Genomic DNA, 21,985 nt, shown 5'->3' with positions numbered 1-21,985 from the left:
TATCGTACCTACACCGAGAATTTTAGAAATCCTGTTTTATTAAAAGTGTTACAAGCTGCAATTATTTAAATTACATTCTATTAATAATTTCTTTTTGTTGGGGGCAATTTGCGAATAAACACTTCCTGTCTGTCAAGAAATGGCCCACAATTTAATTTTGAGTGAAACTCAAGTCAGTCAAGAACATGTTGCCCTGGAATACAAGTGCTGGAACTATTCAGTTAAGATGTTTGACCAAGAGATGGGACATGGAAAGCAGCAGAGGAAACCTGTTAATGAATCTGTTCATCTATAACAATGATTTATGTATTCATTAGCTTTTCAGAATGACTGGATTATGCCGTGGAAGGAAACCCCATGAAACCCCAGCAGTAATGCAGACTGCAGACTCACATTCACTGTATAAGGTATACAGATGCTGTAAAATGCAGTGGTAAAAACATTTTCATAGCACCTAGCAACGGGTATGTATAATCTGCTTTAATACATTGAGTGAAAATCTCGTATTTCCATATTGCACTTAGCTGCTCAGGCCAAATCAGTGTGAAAGGCCTTTTACTCCAATCAGGCTGAGGGAAGTATAAAAGCATACTTGATGCCGTGGTTCTCCTCATCCCACAACAATATTCTGAAGTCTGCAAACAACCTTTGGAAGTCCTTAAATCCTACGAAATCACACATCCAGCAGAAAATCTAGGGCTAGATCTTTGGCTGCAGCCCATCTGTGCAGTTCCACCGACTGAGTCAGTTTTACAGCAGCTGAGAACTCATCCCGTAAACTCTAAGGATGGACATTTGCCAATGACGTTAAGCTAACAATTTGAGGTTACAGCAGCGTTATATGCAACTTAATTGCAACTAATTTTACTGCAATAATTGTAGCACGATGACTGCTGTTAAAGAGGCGATTGCCCAAGCAAGGAATTTCAAAAAAATCTGCAGCGCTTTGTAGATAGTTAGGTTTCCCGACGTTTTCAGGCACATGTTCACATTGCATACAGAAGTCAAGGGAGGCTGTGCATACGCAGCTGGGGCAAAACCGGGCCACTACTGAGCCAAACTCTGGCATTTCTAGAAGTCCTCATGGGTGAAGTTATGCACACGCACCTGACATCAGGTTTTAAAAAATGGCAACCAAAGTAGGCCAATTTGGAGTAAATATACGCTGTATATATGTTGCTTTATATGCACACAAAGTAGAATGAAATGCTATGTAACAAACAAAAGTACAGATAAATATTTATGAACAAACGACTGGTCGCTTGTCTTTGATAGGTCAATTTGTAAATGCTGTTTTTTCAGCCATCTGACGTGTGGTACACAACAGCCTCAGCAATCAATTGCTTTCACTTTCTCTGACATAAAATTTCATGCAACAGTGCATCTTGGAATGATCCATACCAGTTCCTTAATACTGTGGGGAGATCATAACACTGTAACACTTTTAATAATACAATACAAAAAAAAAAAAAGATCAAACTTTGGGGGAGAGAAAGAAATTATTTAGCAATTATTGTTTCCCCCCCACCTCAAAAGCTGAGTTTTACTCTTGGTAATAAATAGAAGGTACATACTCTCCAGATTGTCCGTAACAATTTTGTGATGTATAATACTTAACACAATTGGTCTCTTCGTGTCTGCACATACAGTATCATTTCTGAACAAGTTAATAATGGGTTATACTGTATTTTTGCCTTGTCCAATATATATAGATACACCTTCAGCAAAATTTCTTCTCAATATTTATACTATTAATTGGACCAAATGACAAAAAAAAAGAAAAAAAAGAAGAGGAGGAGGAAGAAGAAGGGAGCTTCCTTTACACTTGTGTCTGATGCTGGGTCTCCACAAATGGAATGTGAACATTTTCTAGGTTGAGTTCCTCCACGCTTTCATAGTCACTCATGGCTACTTCGGAGTCATCAAAGCCGCAGCTGGCTGAGACATCAGAGGAGGAGGCATCTAGAGAGTTGTGCAAGGATAAGGGCATCTTACCTGCACTAACGTTTTCTGTGTTCTGGCTTGGGCCAACAGCAAAAGTACTAAATTCATTCCCAGTCTGAGACCCTGAGGTGTCCGTCTCATTGGGGAACTGGTGAGGAGGGAGGTATTGGCTAGGGTGGAAGTGTGGCCGCCGCCTGCAATCGGGGCTGAGCGTACTTGCCATTGAGACCGGCTGCGAGGGCGGGAGGGTTTCATATTGGTCCGGATAATCCTCTGGAAGAGGAGGTGGTAACTGGTCCTGGCTTAAAAACTCCTCTTCATGAGGGGGAGGGTAGTCGCTGTCAATGTCGTAGCCACCAAGGTAGTAATCTGTTTCCAGCTCTCTGGTACTGCCGTGATGGGCCGAGCCTCCGTCTGCTGTCTCAAAGTTGGGCACTTCCTCAATGTCGGACAAGCGAGCACTTGGCATCCAGTCAGAGGTATCCCAATGATACGCTGCAGCAGGAAAGAGAACCACAGCGCTCCGTTAGGATGGGGTCGCTAATGAAAACAAAGTGTCCTGCATGCATTCGCCTCTTAGTCCTCACAGCACGTTCAAATCACAGCATGCGCCACAGCCCATCGACACAGGTCAGCCATGCTCTGACCGGAGGGGCAGGGGAGGAGAACAAAATTGTATTATGATTCTAATGCAAACAAGCAAAGAAACAAAATACAGCCACTCTCAGGCATTTCGCTTTTTAGTATGCTACCAGGTTGTATTAGAAACTATGAGTCCAAGAAATCAAAATGACAAAAATCTCTGAATTAATGCTTTTCACAGTTATTTGAAAAAATCTATAAATGAAGTCAGCATGCTTATGGTATCACATCTAGTCTCGCCTTGCACCTCCAATGACTTCATTTCAAGAAAGAAAGTGTGCAAGCAAATAATCTGATCGACTGAAAACTGGATCCTGAAATAAAAAAAAGTGGCTGGCCATTCTCATGCAGCATTTGAATCCAACAGAATTCAAACAAAAGAGGACACATGAAGCAGTTCAAGAAAAAAACAGATCAAATCGGTGCCCTGCCCACCCCAGCCCAGTCCAACAGGCAGAAAGTGTCTCAGAAAAATCACCTCTGTTGTAGTTCTGTCCTTGATCCATAACAGACACTGTCAGATACAAAGTGAAAAGTAAAAACTGGTAACTCAGAGCTTGTTACCAGCAGTGTTACACGTGAAAATACAAAACTCTGCATGCATATTTCTAAAGTACAGCTGCCCCAGTGTCGTTTTAATAGGATTTTTAATTGTTCTTTATTTTAGCGTACAAGATAAGCTTGCCCAGTCAAATGCCGACATACATAAAGAAATGATTATGTCATGTGTATTATATTCCTTTTCTATCATATCTTAATTATCTACCCTCACTGAATAGATATGGAATTACATTAGAGATGGAATTCTTAATACAAAATGGGCTATCCACCATCTCTATGGTTTATAATTGCAAAGCACATTTCTCTCTCACTTGTTCACTTTGAAACAGAAAAATAAGAATCTACCATTCTCAGGGCCGGTTCAAACAAATCTGGGCCCACCTGGGCTCAGATACCATGGTGATGGGCACGGTATAAGAACCTGAATAGAATAGAATAGAATACAAAGCCATTTAATGGGGCTGTCAGCTACAATGCCCCGCAACCCCATACCCACCTCCCACCTGCACTGCCATGCTAGCCGGTGGGGAGGGAGGCATTCCAGTATGGAGAGGGTGCAGGGGTGGGGGAGAGAGCAAGGAAAGAGGTTTTATGTGAGACAAGAGCGGGGAATAAGCTGCAGCATTTTCTGGATGAGATACTCTTGTTCAGCCACATGTTATTGGGCTTCATGCAAGAAGTCACTGGGCAAGGTCTCTGGACTGCATTGATGGAGAAGGTCTGGCCAGATAAATAGACCTTTATTGCACTACAGTACTTAACATCTGGGGCTCAGCCACAGACGAGGGCAGAGAAGACTATTCTCCAGGCCTCCATCTATTAACACCACTCTTGCCCTTGCTTATCACATGGCATATGTGGCGATGGTGATTTCTTCATTAGCTCATTAGCCAGACAGTAGCTTTCTACCTGCTCTGCGTTAGCCTGGGGTGAGGAGAGTTGGGGCTACTGCACATCTAGCAGCAGTGTCTGAACCGGCCCTAACCACTCTTCTCTTTCTTCACTTCTCTCTTTTTTGTAAAGCAGATCTTGTTGTCTTTCGGTCAATGTAATGACATTGCACCCTAGATGCGTCGGGTCCCTCCGAGCTGTGTGGTTTCAGGATCCAGGAGAACCTCACTAATTTGCTGACTCGCACAACCCCCAGCAGCTCCCTGGGGAAGGAGCCCCGTCCTCTCATGGCTCCACGGCAGCAATTCTGTCCGCCATGCACTGGGAGCTCCAGTGCAGCTAATGATTCACCGCTTTCACCAGCCTCGCTGCAGAGCATGCAAGGTTCATAAGTCTCATATAAGGAACTGAGAAGTGGGCAAAGCATTTTCAGTGACAGCCTCTTGAAACTGCTGCCAGACTTGCTTTTTCTGACCTGTAAAGCATGATGGATAACTTGAGCTGATGTTGAGTTGACATTTTCCCAAGGATAAGGTAAATGTTGTATAAATAAATAAAAGTAATATTTATCTATGATACATCACATTTCCTCAGTGCTTTACAGAAGAGGAAAACGGTGATATTCCTGTTTTACAGGTAGGGAAACCAGTTCACTTGTAACATGATGAGCCTGAGGTTACCCAGGAGGTCAGTGGCAGAGCTGAGTGTTGGGCCCTTGGACAATGGGCACATCAACCCCAGGGGAAAGGCAGTGGCAGGCAGGCTGCCTTGCTACGTGGCATCCATGGAGTTGTGTCTACACGTCTTCTACCTGATACTGTGTTACCTGGGAGAAACCAGCCACCTGCCTACCACTGCTTTGTTCCTCTCCACATGGTCCTGTTGGAGTGCATAGCCCAACTTTACTGCAGCCTGGGATACTTTACAGCCTTCCTGTGTCTTCTCCTGTTTCCCAGCCTCTGCAGCCAGCATAATCTCAATGATCTGGCTCCATTATCAAACTAATCCTATTCTCTCTGAAGGCAATGGGAATAAGCAAGCAAAAACATTGACTTGAACGGAAGAGGATGAAGGCCTTGACACCTTTTTTACCACCTCCAATTACCCACAGATATTTTATGGTATATCATTCTGGTGTTCTCGAGTTTGCTGGTGAACATGCTGATCTGCAAATCCCCATCCCTGCCATGGGTTTGCTGGTCAGTGTAGATTAGTGAGGTTCTGCTGGAATGTTTCACAATGAAAACAGGAAGCATTGTTGCATAACAAGAAAGAAAAAAATTTAAATACCTTCATTTTCTATAGTGTCAACTACATTGTTGACAAGCTGTATGACAGTCACTATGGAAGCTTGCAGGGGAGGGAAAGCGGAAAATAAAGGGAGGGGAAGGACAGCTTCAGGTTAGTATTTAAAACACACATCATAAGTTACCACAATAAATTCTCGCAAACAGACAGAACTGACATTGAAAAAAAAAAAAGCTGCCGACCAATGCATGATTTATGCAGTGGGTTGCAGGACATTTCATTCAGATAATCCCATACATTTTCAGAGTGGTGATAAATTCCAAAGTAGCATTTCCAGAAAGGCATATGGGATGATGTGTATCACCTCATAAATTCAAGCAGACTGGCCAGCTGATTCAATTAACCAAAGCAGTATCTTTTCTACCTGACACTAATTTCTAATTCATTCTTGCTTAAAGGTCTCCAGAGACAGTGCCATGTGCTCCAAGGGATCATTATCTTTTAGACCATCACACCATCTGAAACAGTGCTAAGCTCAATCTATTTCCTAAGAGGAATGTTTTACTTATTTACTGTTTGTGCTGTGCCATGTAATATCTCTGGGATGTTAAGCAGGACTGCTATAATTAGGAGGACACATCCAAGTAGGTTTGGTTCAAATTTTGATCTGTGTTTGACAGAATATTTTCACGAATGGTTTGTGTGTTCTCTTCAGGTGTTTTACCAAAACATACTTTCCCCTTGAAATAATTAATATAGACTGCACAATTGTTTAACATGAAGTCCAACAGGCCTACAATGTGTAGTCCTCTAGATGATCTGCATTTTGGACCAACTAACACCCCTGCCTTTGAGGACCTGAAATAAAACCCACCAAAACCAGAGGGAAAGCTCGGGTTCAGTGGGTACTGGATCTGTCCCTTCTCCTTTGTCTTTAATTATGAGAAAGACAGCAGGCTTTGGAGCAAGGTAAGAAGAGGACCAGAAATGTTGGGCAAGACATAGTTTTTTGTTTCACATAGCCAATAGACTTAGAGGTCACAAGAAACATGTTAAGACTAATAGTGCCATTCAAATATAAGTTGAGTATTTTGACGTCTTTGTTAAATTTTGGGCATGGGATCAAGGATCTCATCCAATTTGCTCAGTCCTTGTGAAGGCTTGGCAAAAAGAGCCTTGATAAACCAAAGAAACCATTATGCCATCAACAACATTGGTAATTGTACAAGGGAAACTTGTATTGTCTAATGCATAATAAACATTATGGAAAAATAAGTGACTCCATGTAATTAGCTGCTGTGTGGCTGGGAAAAGAGGTGGAGGGCAGCCATAAACTGTAACAGGAGAACAACCAAGAGTGAAAAACGGAAAGTAAAAAATCAGGGCCAGCACAGCCTTCATTGCAACTGAGGGTTGGCTCTGCTGGGAGCTGAGCAGAGCATGTTCACGGAAGGGAGGGAAACTTCTACCCCTGGCAGCTCAGTGCAAGGCAATACCCAAATTCAGCATTGCTTGGGGGTAGAACATTGGTGTCATGAACAGCAGTTCCTTGGACTTCCCAGCAAAATCATCCGTTGGCCTGCAGTGAAAAAGTAACCTAAAAATACACTTTTGTCATGTCCCCCCTGGTTCAAAATAGCTTACCATGGAAACCTGTAACTTGCCTTTGAAATGACTTCTCAAAATATTATTGCTGAAAGTGGGCAACTTTTTTTTTTTAAATTTGTGGCTAATAAAAATTTTTGGTTTTTCATCACAAAAATACTGCTAACAACTCTCAGCAAGACTAGGCAAGCTAAGCAATTTAAATGCAGTAGAAATAAGGTGGAAAAAATAAAAGGCTCAAAATCACACCCAAAAAGAGTATGCACGGTGAGACAACCTCTATTTGACCCAGAAAGAGAAAGCTCCAAGCACCTTGGAGAGGGTGAGTGGAGGCTGCCTGCACCTGATACAAACTGAACAGCGTAGGGCTGTTCACACCTTCAGCGGGATTCCTCCCAGTGCTTCTTAGGTGCAAAACAGGTTTCCCCAGTCGGAAGCGATTAACCAGTTTCACAAGACAGTGTCGGCACAGTCATTTGTAGAGCAGCATGACACAATCCTGTCCCCACTGGGTGCTAGCTGTGTGAGCACCCAGCAGCATTGCTCTCGGCTTTGGAGGAAGGAGTTTGGAGAAGGAGCAGCCTGTCCTGTCTCCCCAAAGAGCATGGATGCTGCATTGCGTTTTGTTGTGGTTTCACTGACAACCTTTTAACCTTTGCAGGGATGTGAAGCACAAAGAATTAAAATGACAGGAAGGGGAAGGGTTTATGGTTTCAAGAGGTATATCCATTAGCCCCTATGTACATGTATACGAGCATGTATATGCTTACTTACGCCTGTATTTATATTTTAAGCTCTTTCACTGCAAACCCTCCCTGCCGCTGCAAGGAAACCACAGCGTGCAGTCTTGCATTGACCTCTGCAAAACGACTCAGATGATTTAAGTTTCTTCCCTAATTCTCCCTGAAGATATAGATTTGTTTAGACCCTGAACTAGAATTGTTATCTCTAAAGGCCGTAGTTTAAATACAGTTTTCACAAAAAATGAGCAGGCACAGAAGGTCCAATCCAGCTTCAAGGGGTACCGTGTCACTGATTTAAATGGGGGCAGGATCAGATGCTTCAAAAGCCTAATTAGAATTCGGGAGATATAAAAAGTAATCACGTACAATAAATGACCACCTGAATAATTATTCTAAAGGTAATTATAATATAAATATATATTATTAAAATAATAATAAATCTAATAATTATTCTAAAAAACACTAAAGGGTTTTTTTGGGGGTGCAGGGGCAGAAAAGCACTGAGAAGCTTGACAAAAATACTCATGATGTTTCAGCCACAGCTGAACCAAAAGGAACTGCAAGTGCACTTCTCTTTAAGTGCTTTTTCAAACATTTAGGAGTACCTAGGGAAGAGCTGCATGACATGACTGAGGAACTGAGTCTCCAGACAGTTCATTAACTGGTGGCTGATGAAACTAAGTGCAATTTCTTTGTGCTAATCTTTTTCTGTGTATCTGAATGAGGCTTCCCTGACATCCATCATGCCTCCCTGGCAGAAACATCTTGCCTTTTCTCAGACCCACTGCTCAACATACATGGGCCGTAGAAACAAAGGTTTGCTCTGACTTTGTAGGCCTCTTTCAGGCTGTGTATGGCTCTGCCCATATCACCCACTGAGATAATGATGTAGGACATGAAAGCGGGCAACAAACATGCACTGAGCAAGGATTTAATGGTGCTCTATTGTTCGCTGAGCTCTGATTGCCAGGGAGAGACCAAGCCACCAGGGACTGGCTCATCCGCTTATTGTTGCTGCTGAGCACCAGCAGAGTTTTGCTGGGACCATGAATGAGACCTGGCAAACGGCACACAAATTCCCTTTTATTTGACGGATGAAACATGAAAGTCATCCTCTTTCAAGAGGGAAAACGATAGAAATTCTACAGTTTCACTTGCAACCTATTAATCAACTTATATCTTGGCAACGTGACTCTGCTGTATCACACCTCTAATTCACTGTAAAGCTTGGTACTGATACAACAGCTCCAAGCATCAAGATTTTAATTACATTCCTATAATTTAAAAAATGGACACAAAGTGACGATTTGAACCCAGGACTTTCTGACTTCTAGCATCATTAAAGGGTTTTCTAGATGTCACCTAAATGTTTTTAATAATATTAGAAAGAGAGTTAAATAGCTTTTTCCCCAGCATAATAAAGATGAAACCATTTCTTACCATTATCATCACCGGAATCAGACTGGAAGGAGCTGAGGGACTGTACTTCGGAGTTGCTGCCTTTATTACTTCCTGCAAAACAGGTCACTTCTTCAGCGTCATCAACCCCTTTACCTTCATTGACAGCAAAAACAAAGCAAAATGGTAGTCTCCAGGTATGCACATTTGTCTATTTATACCACAGAGCCATTTAAATCCTGCCAACAAGTAGTCTTCTATTATTTTTGTCAGAATAAAATTATTTACTTCAGACAGAGGAAATGACCTATTGGTCAAGAAGGCAGCTGATGAGGATACCTAGACTTTTGAAGTGTTTGAAGCCCAAAGAGTCTTTCAAGTGGCTGACACCACTGTAATCAAAGAAGAAACATCTATATTCAGTATCGCCTTTTTAGATGACATGTAGTCTCAGCAGCAAAGACAATGATGCCCTAAAAAATGTGGTATAAACATCTTATACAAGAGATTACAGTTACGTTTACCTTTACTGTTCATTTCTGAATATGAAACCCTCATTAAGGCTTATTCAATGCTCAATAAAGTTATTGTGCATCTTTTTATTCATATCAGTGGCCCTTGGATCAGATTTTAGTGGCTCCACCACTGACATATAATAGATTATGCTTCAATTTACATTGCTTTTCATCAGGGACATTCAGTCTTGACAACGCTTCTACAGTTTAGAAGAAGAAGTAACTGCAGCCTATGGTATAAATTCTCATGTAATTAAACACACATGAATAAACACATTCAACTATACATTATATGAGTGATAATATGGAACACAAAAAGTTATCCTCCATGATAAGCACCGAGATAGATACCTGAGCTAATTATGAATGAACAAGCTCAGGTTCTGCAAACACGTAAGTACAGATCTCCATCTGCTAGCTGCAGATATTTCTACCCAGCATGGGGCACCTCCGTACAGTAAGGGCTGATTTGCTCCTGCTGAGAAGCAGGGTATGTAGTAGATGGAGCAAGTGCTGCAGTAACGAAGCTGCACTGCTTCCCACTCCTTGACAACTGAGGTCTGTCTCCATGGCATGGCCTCATGCTGTGCAGAAATTCATACAGATACCAGCAGTGTTTGCGGCAGAAACACCCAAGAGAATACAGAGCAGAGCACGTATCGGGGCTGGCATGCTGATGCTTTCAATGAGCAAAACTATATTTAATGGTTAAAAAGGTCAACCACAACACAACTGTGAAATACAGCCCAAAGAAATGAAAATTAATTCCTGTTTTTCACTAGAAGACCTTAGTTAATGTGCTGCCTTAGATGAAAATGTGCAGGTCAGGGCACAGGTATGAGGCAGTGCTAGATTCCTGTCTCTTTTCCTCAGTTCCTATTGCCTAAAACTACAGGACTATGAAAGTTTCTGTATCATGGAGTTTTATTTGACAGTTTTGGTTAAGGCTGTGTTGCAGGGGGGTTGAAGATGCATTAGGGAAAACTACGAAAAAGAGAAAACATCATAAAAAAACCCCGTATGCTAAAGCAAACATCTCCCAGTCCATATGACATGTTCTGACTTGCAAGGATAGACAATGTAGGGCCGTAACTCTCTCCCAGCAAACCGGTATTTCCTGCTATGACAGAATATTTGAAGTTTGCTGCATCTCCAGCAACTTGTTCAGGAATGGAGGGGGCACTGCGTTATCAGGTGAGAAACTATCAGAGCACAAATGAGGTAAGTGTGGGCATCAGAAATTTTGTGATCACTCTGATACTAAACGCAGATGGGAATGCAATGGACTGAAAAGGTGATCCTATAAGTAGTGCATGATTTTCTGCTTCATTTCAGACACTGGAAGTAGAGAATATTAGTTCATTTGTCCCTGTTGCAAAACACAATTGCTTCTTGCAAAAGGTTTAAATGTTTTTAACTCCCTTGGGAGACAAACTGCCCAAACCTAGCAGAGTTTATATTTGAGAATTCTGCCCCAAATTATTTTTTCCAGTAGAAAGATGATTGCATTGTATCACTTGAAGAACTAACACTCAGAGCACTTACTCATATGTGCTTTCTGAACAAGTGAAATAAATGCATTTACTCATACTTGATGCATAGAAGTAGAGGTCTTGTACGCCTAGTTTAATTATAACCTTTCAAAACTAAACCAAATCACTTCTTGGAGATATGTAAAAATTGTAAGTGTATGAGGTTAGAGCAGCCACTGTACCCGCTGCACCCTGAAGGCAACCCTTACCTACGCAAGGAAGAGTGAGAGCAGCAAGCAGCACTACTTACTTTCTGTCCCAGCATCCCACGTACTCTTCCTGATGGAGTCGCAGTCAGAGCGACAGGGAGACACAGCGGGCAAGTTTGGAGCTACACTGCACACCACCACCCCCCGCCTGGCCGTCAGTATTCGAGGGGATTCGGGATGAAACGTTGTCATCTCCTGGTGCTCCACGCCAAGCCCATCCACTATCTTGTCCAGGTTATTCCTTGAGTCACTCTGGAAGCATGGGGTATAGGCCATTGGCCTCACCGGGACCTGAGGAGGCCCAACCTCTTGGTAGATATTTCTGCTGTCTCCGCTGTTCCTGATGTTCTTGAACTGGATCCCGTTGCTCTTGTTGAGGAGGGCGGCAGTAGCCGGATCTTGTACAAGCGTGATGTTGTTGCGGGAATAGTTCTTCCTGAATACTTTCTTACGAAAGATGATGAAGAGGATGATCAACACAAATATGACAAACAGGACCACAGCTATGCCTATCAGTTCCTCCTTGCCGACGTATGAATGCCCAGCTTGTATATTGGGAACCACCACGGGGCGAAGACCACAGTATTGCCCCACATAGCCAGGGGTGCAGTTACACAGAAATGAACCAAATATGTTGACACAGGAGCCACCATTTTCACATTCTTCTCTTTCACACTCATTGATGTCTTCTTCACACCTTAAAAGAAGAAAAGGAGAGTCTGGAGTTTGGAGAACACTTAGCAAACAGCCCACCTTGTACATGATGACTTATCTTGTCAAAGTGGTACAATTACAGTTAACACTTTGCTGGTGCTTAGCAAATTATTATTATTATTATTATACTATTTAATGGTATTTAATTTTTTATACAGCTATTCCATGGCTTTTTAAGACAATAAAATGGAAACATCAGGAAGGAAATAAAAGTTTAAAGCATCTGATAGGAAAAGGCTCCTTGACCCTAATGAGGCTCACTGAATGTAATAGAGAATCTCAGCCTTTTTATATTGGTTTTGGACCATCCCATGGGTTTCAATACAAAATACTAGGAGGATTCAAGGAGAAAATAGTTGAGAAAAAAAATAGTAAAATAATCAGAGTACTTATTTAAGAGAAGGGAAGGATATACGGACTGTGTAAAATTTTACAGGGCTGGAGATAAAATGAGCAAATATTAGAGAAGTGGGGGAAAAAAAAGAACAGGAACCTTAGAGAGAGAGGAGAATTGGAAAGAAGAAGAGGTGATCAAAAAAAGGCAGAACAAAAAGTACAAACAGTAGACAAACTAGATGAGAAAAAAGCATGTTGATGGGCAGGTCAGGGGATTTTCTGTTTCTACACCAAGTATACGATCAAGGCTGGGATTTTAAAAAATGGATGCAATAAATTAGGCTTTTACATCAGGGCTAAGGTGACTAAATAATTGATCCATTAAAAAAAAAAAAAAAGATTACACAGCAGCTTCCCCAGGCTTTCTGGGATTGCTTAAAAAGCCTCTAACACTTAGGTGTGTATATCTCAGTGAAAACTGTCTGGAGATAACATCCTGAAACAATAATTTAGGAAGCCAAGTTCAGAAAAGCATTTCTGAACATGCAAGCCTCATGGATTTCTCAGCTGTCACTAGCTTAGACTTGAAATAAGCACTAAGTTTTGTGTTATTTTTTGATAGGTGAATCATAGCTTTTGGGTACAAAATGCCTGATCAAAAAGCCCTCCATCACTGAATTGAAAAGCTCCCGTTGCCCACTTGGAGAGGGTCACTTACGTTACTCCCGTCAGGCCATTTTTGCAGTTGCAGATGAAAGCGTTGCCAATGGGATCGCACGAGCCTCCGTTCCGGCAGGGATTTGGGAAGCAGGCTGTGATCTCCGACTCACAATTCCTTCCCGTAAACTGGGAGAGGCAATTGCACTGGTAGCCTGGGAGGTGAGGGACACAGAGAAATAAATCAGAAGCCTACCACTGTATCTGTCTAGAAGCAAGGGGGTCCATTTGGCTACTTTACTCCAAAAAATATATTGTACTGTGGGGGAAAGGGGATGTTTATGCTCATTCTGGTTTGTCTGTGTGGTCCACACTAATGCCAGTCGAGAGTTTGTTTATCTGGGATGTCTGGACAACTGGAGCCCATGTCTACAACCAGGGACCACAGGAGTTCCTCCAGCCCAGACCATCCTGATCGTCATGATTCAGATAAGAATAAATGTTGCTCATGAACATCTTTGGTCACAAGAAATATTCTAGATCAAGGATGCATCTCGCAATATTTGTGAAAATACAGACCATATTTGCTGATAGCAGCAGCCCACACTCCTTTAGGGACTTCACTGAAGAACAAATACATGAGCTGAGAGCTTTTCCACATCTGACTTTCACAAGGATGACACAGTAGGGATGTGACAGTAATAAAACACTTGATAGTGATACTTACCACTTTCATAAAGCGCATCATCCAGGCATTAACTATAAACTTCATAATACCAGCTGACCTGGGCAACACCAGCCCTAATCATAGCTGATTATTAAGTGACTGATTAATCACTGGCTGCAATACATCAGACATAACTCCACTCAAGTGGAGGGGGACCCTGTAGAGGATCAAAGTCCTACCTCCCCATTTCTTGTCGACAGAGGAGCAACATCAGAGTCAAAACCAGTTCTTGAAACCATCAGTTCACTCTGCCAAGTATCAAATGACAACCTCTTTTTTTTCTTCCCTCTCCTTGTGATTTCATATGGCACAATGCCATTAATAAAAACTTTATTTAAGGTCATAAAGAAATCCAGTGAGACAATGTGTCTCTTTATATTGTGAACTGGATATTGAAATCTGAGTGCTTTTTCATTTGAAAAGAGCAAGGAACATATAGATTGTGAAAGTCATTGATGGCTAAGGCAGTCCCTGGGATGGAAAGACTCCAAATTAGAGCTGTTGAACTAGCAAAATTTTCCTGGACATCTGTAAAAAACTTTGGCTGATTTTTTAAAAAACTACTTACACAATCCAAATGCCCTAAACAGATGTGTAGGCAAGGTTCAAGCTCCAGTTATGGGGTTCACAGACTTACTGAATATAGCAACTGGAACAGGAACCTTCCTGCCATTAATACTGCTGGAGTTAGAGCTGAAATGGTTGAATGCAACTCAGTTCAGTGTCAAGATTATTGGAGATCAAGCTGATGTAGCTGAAATATCATCCCTAAGTGGTGAGCCTTTTAAACATATTGTTAAAAACTTTCTATATGTATACATCTGAAAAAAAACCAACCCCAAAACATATTTTAAAAGCCACTGTTCTAGGAAACAAGGCAGGAATTTCCAGCACAGTTACAAGGAAAAAGAATTTCATGGAAACAATATGGAAAAGCCCAGTGGAGGCACGAGGCAAAAGCAATTCTGCATTAAGACTCCCACATCTTTTATGTCCTATCCGGTTCAATTCACCTTGTTCAGTTACTCTAATTGAATTCTTTCATGAGGACAGGCTTTAGAGAACAAACTTGGAACCAGACTTGCTGGCGTATTCAGTCAAGAGTCCAATCCTATTTAATTGAAGATAAATGAAATAGATACTCAAATATCATGCTGTTTCATTGTCCTGCTATGAAGGGAGATAGAAGCACCGCTGTGTTCAAGGTTGCAGAGTTAAGAAGAGAAACGATTTGACTTTGGGGATTCCTAGAAAGCACGTTTGGTCAGCATCAGCAAGATGGGATTATTTTTTGGTGTCTTATACATATCTCACTCAGACAAGGTGAACAACTTTCTGGACCTGTAGAGATCTGGGTCTGAAGAATTACAAAAGTGCGACTGCACCAGGCATTGCATTTTGATGCCATCCCTATGGAAGATTTATTGTTAGTTGGCAAAGTAGCTGATCTAGAAATACTGCTGGTAGAAATCACAGCATGAATAAATAAGGTTGTTTCAGTGCTTCATTTTATGACTGAACAGTGACATCTATAGTTCAAAAATTTACAGTAATGTTTTATATATTTTTATGGTCTCAATGAGTATAAGCGAAATGAAAATGCTCGATTTTAATATAAAACACTTTATTCATAAACAAATCTGTTGCCTTATATAATAGCAGAATAGATATATTCTTCTATTTGTTATCTGATATTTTAAACCTACATAACTTTAAAGTGACTTTAAAAAACAACTTTCTGTACCTAAGTTGCTAGTTGCCAATCACTTGTAAGACAAAGCCTTTGAATAACTTTCTTTTCACATCTTGTGTTTGTTTCAGCTGATTAAGTTCTGGGTTTTCACTCTGTAACATATTCTGTTGCATTTATTCACTGCAGAAAACGTAAAAAATATTGATTTGGTAAAAAAAAATATCCTTTTACCACCAAGTATAAAAGGAACATGGATTAATTAATTATTATTATTGCCTATTGTTTATATTAAAGATGCACCAACTTCAATTAACATTTTATACTAAGAGAAGATGAAACTGAATGCTCCAGATGGCTCAGAGCTCTATTGGGCAATGTATGAACAAGACCAAAATGAAAAGTCTGCTTCTGAAAGCCTACATTTTCAACTGAATTTGATTTAATGATGCTGGAACACACTCAGATATTAGAAGACTGAAGTATTCAGCATAGATTCTAAGTCTAGGAATCAAAGTTAGAAATAAAAAAGGCAATAAAGGCAGGACTAAATTACAGTATTTATCACTGACCTTCCCTCCCGTTGGAAGCTCTGCCATACACCTGCCAACTCTGAGCCACTGGCGAAAGACACAGAACTTTCCCGTGACACACACGCTCAGAGCTGCAAAGCTTTCACCCGGGAGGTCTCCAACCCAGCAAAGCATATGTTGAAATTCATGGAATAGGGAAGTGAAGAGCTGATATGATGGCTCAGTACACAGCATGTATCGACTCGGCCAGCAGACTTGCCAGACCTTTTATGCTTCTCCAAACCTCTCAGCGAAGGCTGTAATTTTGCCCCCTACTGCACACTGTAGCCACAAAGTGCAAGAGTAAAGAAAACCCTTTTGGTCGGGAGTGCATCTTTGGTCTAACAAAGAATTTTTATTACACTTTTAACTTAATAGCCTGGTAATGTATCATGCATTTCTTCGCTCCCGTTTAGCACAAGAATAATAAGCAAACTTCCCACATCCGAGGACAACAGAGCTGAAGAAAAGACTAAGTGCCTTGTCATCTCAGCAGGGGATAGAAAAACCCTTTCAAGCAATCTAGGGCTTGCTCCTGTTCACAATGAAGGCACCGGAAGTCTTGGAAATTCATCAACATTTAAGATCGTCCATCTGAGTTCCCTCCAAGAGATACAAATATTTAATTTTGCACACTGATGCTGGAAAATGTTGATCTGCGTTTCCAAGGCAGCAAATTTTGTGATGTCACCACTGTATTGCTTCAGAGGGAAACAGTGGAAAAAGATAGAAAGCGCTGGTAAACACATCTGCAGTGCTGCTGGGGCAGGACCACAACACTCTGAGCATGTGCCACAACAGCCTGTGCCAACAGCTGACCTAAGAGCAACACAAGCTATGAGCAACGGTATGGCCCTTTTAGGCTACATCTACATTAGCAAGCTCTGCAGAGCAATGGCAGTGGGTCTGTGGAGCAAAACAGTTGGTGCTGAGGACCCAGCACCCTCAGTGCGCAAATTTCAGGGCCTTAGGATCACATTAGCAGCAATCCTGGTGCACGTCTTCCAGCTCAGCACCGTCCAGAGGGAAGCCTGGTCCTGCCCTTCAAGACCTCACCTCTCCACAACAGGAATCAAAGCATAATGAGAGGGGATGATCAGAAGATTCACATCAAAGCTCATTCGTGACCTAAAACATTTATTTAGACATAGCCCTTTCCTGCCTACACATAGTCTTGGACTTTCTGGTTGTTTTATAGGGCTTGTCTCATATTCCTCCACTAATCTGAGTCCACTCTACGTAGCTGAGTCTCACCTTCTCACTTTGACTCCAACAGCTTCTCTTCCTGCCTTGTTGGCATGTCCCTGTCCAGAGGAAAAGGGATTTTTCAGCCCAGACCTTACTGAAGAGCAACATGCTGTAAGCGAGGACACCACACAGGCTTCCTGCCTGTACCTATGTTTGCTTGGCACTTAATAAGCAGAGACAGTGGCAAAAGGCAGGCACGGTGCCATCAGCAGATGGGATGCCATTACGCAGCGAACGTCTCCGTTGGTAGCATTCCCAGCCTGAGCATCTGAATGTCTGTCTATCCTCAGGTTTACTTGGCTTTATTAAAGAGGATGCTCCAAACTGCTGCCAATTCTTTTTTTGAACATGTGTATGCTCCTGTTTCTATCACATGCAAGAGGAGCTGGCTTTTATCTGTTACGTGCTTTGGCTTTTGCATTTGATCTCCCCATGTAGTTTCTTTCCCTGCTGTGCAGCTAGACCTGACAAACTCAATGTCCAGAAACAGGCCTGCCTTGGCCCTGCTCACATAGCATTACCTGGCAAGTTAACTGATGAGAAGAACTGAAGGCGAAGAGGACCTCTCCCGCCATTTGTATTTTGGTATATTTATAGACATACCAGGCCACCTTCAAGAACTGTGTGTTCTTCAGCCATACATATTCCTGCCACTTCAGATTTAACTTATTTGTCTTCAAACAGATGATTGCCTCTTGCCACTAGTTGGTATGAAAATGAACCTCAGTCTTTGTTAAACCGGTGCTTTCTATGAAAGGATTGGTGTGTATGTGCTTTGAAACTGGGAATTTAAATCCAGATGTCTAAAAGCATAGCTATAAAAAAGTTTTATCCCCCCAAAATTTCTAAAAAGCTTTTAAAAATTAACTGATGTGCATTTGGTATGCTCACATTACAGCATGCTGCTTTGTTTGTGTGTGTGAAAAAGCGAGATTGAGAACATAAGTAAGACCAGGTCGGTTCATGACTATGGTATTAATACACCCATTTTTCCCTAATGTCATTCTTATGAACTACCTAATCCTCAAAAACACTCCTGTGTCAATGTTGCCAACATGCTTTAAAACATGTATTGAACCCACCACCTAAGTGCCAGGTTGCATTTTTCCCTCTCTTTGGATTTTAACTTTGTTCATAAAAAAACTAAAAAAGAAAAAATGAGGAGAGGGGAAAGCAATGACTTTCTGTCCCCACACTCTGCCCACAGTCCTTGACTCAGTAGATATTTCTGCTGAAATGCTTCATGTTCAAATAAAATTGCCTACTCACATTTACTTCAATCAAAGCCAGATGTATACAGGATTGATCAAATTAAAAGGAAGTAACTATACTTATAATTGCAGGCTTTACAAACATGAGGTTTCTCTCTGTGGTTGAAAAGCTTGGCGCAGTGTTTGGATTTGATTACAGTAAAGCTTTCTATTGCTGTGATTGCTCATGTTGTTATTCATGCAGATAAACATACATTTACTATTGGCAGACCTGGTAACGCCACTCTATTATTAAGGTTGTGTGACATTTCCCATTTTAAGACCTCATATTCAGCAGCTTATAGCTAAACCACACTTTAAACACTTGGTTGAATTTTCTTGGGAAATTTCAGCCCAAAGAGCCAAGCTGTTTCTGAAAGTCATGCTGTTTGTCAGGTTTCAAAATGCTAACAACTTTCTTTAAAAATAGCTTCGCTGACCTGTGTTTATGGGTAGGGGCTGAAAAGTCTGGAAGAATGTGGCCTGTATTTCAGGGCTGTGGTTTCCAGTGTCTCCAAGAAAATTGTCCTAAAGCTGTATATAGCTCTCAGGAGTCTCCTGAGCTGTCAGACCTTGTGAGCACTCATCCCCCTTTCCCAGCCCTTTTTAAGCACGCATGGGATTTCCCTGCGGGGTCCCTGGACACACAGTACCCTCTCTTTAACCACCGACAATGCTGGGCATACACTGCTGCTGTGGGACTTCATTTGGACCTGTGGGAGCACATGAGTGCAAGTAGAGGTTCATGCCATGGTCGCTTTCAGCTGGCCCAGAAGCCAGATTTTGAAAGCAGAGAGGTTTTTCTGTGCTCTCAGTGATGTCTCAGAGCATCTGAGCTACCCATACATTCTTCTGCAGGTTAAGATTCACACCTTGTCCTCCTGTTCAATATGCAGAGAGGTCAGACAGAAAGAGCCAGCATGGGTCAACTAGCCCTGTGCCAACTCTCCTTTCGGGGCAATACCTTTGCAATCAGTCCCAAGCTGTGTGCAGCCCATGCACAGCACTGTCCCCGAGTCAGGAGCTTCGAAGTTGCTGTGAGTTTATCCATACAAACCCTAACAGCAGCAGGGTGGACACGCTCCTCGTGCATGCAAAGCATCGCTTTAGCAATTCCCCAAACAGGGCCGTAATATTGCCCTGTCCCCACAACCGCAGGATGAAGAAGGTAATCAGAGCCAGCTTTGTATTAATGGTGAACAGGGCAGTAGGCATTTCTATTGAAAGGAAGATCTCACAAGAGGAATACTATTATCGAGGTTTGTGTTTTAGATGATCAATTTATGCAAATTATATGCAAATTAGACATGGCCCCTTTGATTTCTGGCACGTAGCCACCAACTCTTTCATGTTATAATGTTGGGTAACCTTTGCTTGACTGTTTTCTTTTAAAGTTAGCTATAAAATTGAGCTTTCTTTTTCTCTCTCTTAACTTCCTTGTAAAGGAAGGGGTTTTGTAAGAATAAGGATGTTAACAATATATGAAATCTGCTCTGTAAAATTCAAATTAGAGGATCTATTTATTAAAACAAATCCTATCATTACGCCAAATACTGTTTATGAAAAGGAACATTAGTTTCCAGAAACTTTAATAGGAGGATAATATAATAGAAAATATTAGTCAAGAGATCCTGATGCTACTGAATGCCCTGGGACTGGGAAAAGGACCTTTGCACAGCACATTTTTGAATGCTTCCCCCCACCAAAAAAGAAGAAAGCTCCCATTTTCTTTATTAAGATAAAAAATGAAGTGTTATTACTTTTTTTTTCTATTTTAAATCAAAGTCAGCTGCTAACATCCATGTCAGCGAATTCAATGGCTGATGATTCTTAAATGCACGTTGCAGTTTGTGGCTCTGCAACTAGCATTTGCAATGCTGTTGGGCTCTCCACTCTACGGAATTTAATTACGTGGCCTTTTTGCATATGGAGGACACTAACAACAGAATCTCTTTGCCTGGTGGAAACAAAAATGCCCATGCCTTCTCCTTGTGGGCTGGGCTGCAGAACTACCGATGTATGGTCAGGGCCCATTGCGCTGGAATTATGGCTTTATAACAATCCTTTATTTACATACACTGCTGAGGCAGTAAAAACAGCAAACAGATTTTTTAATGGCAGGCAGATGAAACATCCCCACAGGGCACGTGCCCCCTCGCCGAGGCAGGAACGCAGGCAAGTTAAATCAGTTCCGTGACTGCTTTCCAAGAGCGAATTATGTTGACATGAAAACGGTGCGTGCCATTCCAGTAATAAAATGGGTCTAATCTTCAGTGCTGCCTGTTTCTCCCCTGCCCCACTGCTCCCCTCAGTTTGAATTGGCATGCACATGGCGCTGGGAAAAAAAAAAATTACTGTAAAATGTTTTGTTAGAAAGGTTTCAATTTACTCATCACGAGATTGCTGAGCAATACTGTAAATAGACTCAAATAAAATCAATAGAAGGAGCTGTTCTCATGCTTCCTAGAATACTAGGCGAATGGTTAACCTCATTTATTAAGTATGGAGTCTGAATCAAAGCCACGTTATGTTCATGTACATATTACAGCCATATTTCCTAGGGATTTAAATAATCTTGCTTTGCAATTCACTCAGTGGCTGCAGCATCCTTATGCCTCAGAATGATTTTCTTTTGCCCTTGTTGTGCAGCACTCATTTTCTTTCCTTCCCTTAGTAAATAAAGACCCTTAACAACACACACAAGCAGCAACATTTGTCCTTGTGCTGCACATCACATCCTGGCTTGCCAGTGCCAGTGCTACGTTTCATTCCTCTCAACTGTCCTCTCATCTCCTTCCACCAACAGCGAAGCCGACAGCATCCCTGACGCACCCTTTGCCCTGGCATGGGAGAAGTGGCTGAATCAAAGCCAAGGATCCAGAGGAGATGCTAGCTGAGATAAATTCACATTGTCAGGGCTTACTCTATAAGGGCAGGGTTATCCAAGTGAGAAACTTCTGTCTTACAGTCAGTTTTGCTCAGATCTCACCAGATTTCAGCCTTTAAAATTAAAACTGTTCTAAAGTTTAGGAAGTTCCTAAAGTTTAGAAAAATCTACTTGAGGGAGGGTGATCAAAAGAAAATATGAGAACAAGGTTTAAAACAATGAAAAACAGAAATAGCAATTATGGATACAAGGGGACTACACAGACACAGTAAAGCAGAAAGCCCTGGACAGTGGTTAAATGCTCCATAAAAAAAGAGTTTGGTGGGAACTTCCCTAGGGAACCATGACCAAACCCACTGCCAATAAGTGGATGGAAAGCTCTGAGCTTGTAGAAGACCTCTCTGTTGAGCATCCTCCTGTTCAGACTGGAAAATGTCCTTGCTAGAGGACCTTGTCCTCTACCTAAAACGTCCTTGCTATGAGACCTTGTCAGCTCACTGAGACGAAGTTTTAGTCTGCCAGAAAAGGTGAACAATGCTGCCTGCTAACACAATATGGGGAACTGGAAGAGAAACCTGAACACTGCAGAGAGAGAACAGCCCTAGAGAAAAGGTCC

The 21,985-nt window shown here is 41.7% G+C and overlaps 1 protein-coding gene across 1 annotated transcript in view; it reads right to left on the bottom strand.

Annotated features, from left to right (window-relative positions):
* Positions 1–1,819: 1,819 nt before the first annotated feature.
* FAT3 (FAT atypical cadherin 3) overlaps positions 1,820–21,985 on the bottom strand; it is a 365,482-nt gene continuing 345,316 nt past the window's right edge. The window contains exons 24-27 of the mRNA XM_009334867.1: positions 13,057–13,210; positions 11,330–11,985; positions 9,075–9,188; positions 1,820–2,439 (exon numbers count right to left, since the gene is read on the bottom strand). Of these exons, the coding sequence (XP_009333142.1) occupies positions 1,820–2,439; positions 9,075–9,188; positions 11,330–11,985; positions 13,057–13,210 (1,544 nt within the window). The remainder of the gene's footprint in view (positions 2,440–9,074; positions 9,189–11,329; positions 11,986–13,056; positions 13,211–21,985) is intronic.

The sequence above is a fragment of the Pygoscelis adeliae genome, unplaced genomic scaffold (genome assembly GCF_000699105.1).
Source record: "Pygoscelis adeliae isolate BGI_AS28 unplaced genomic scaffold, ASM69910v1 Scaffold141, whole genome shotgun sequence".
Lineage (NCBI taxonomy): Eukaryota > Metazoa > Chordata > Aves > Sphenisciformes > Spheniscidae > Pygoscelis > Pygoscelis adeliae.
This window is presented reverse-complemented; position numbering and strand designations above follow the sequence as displayed.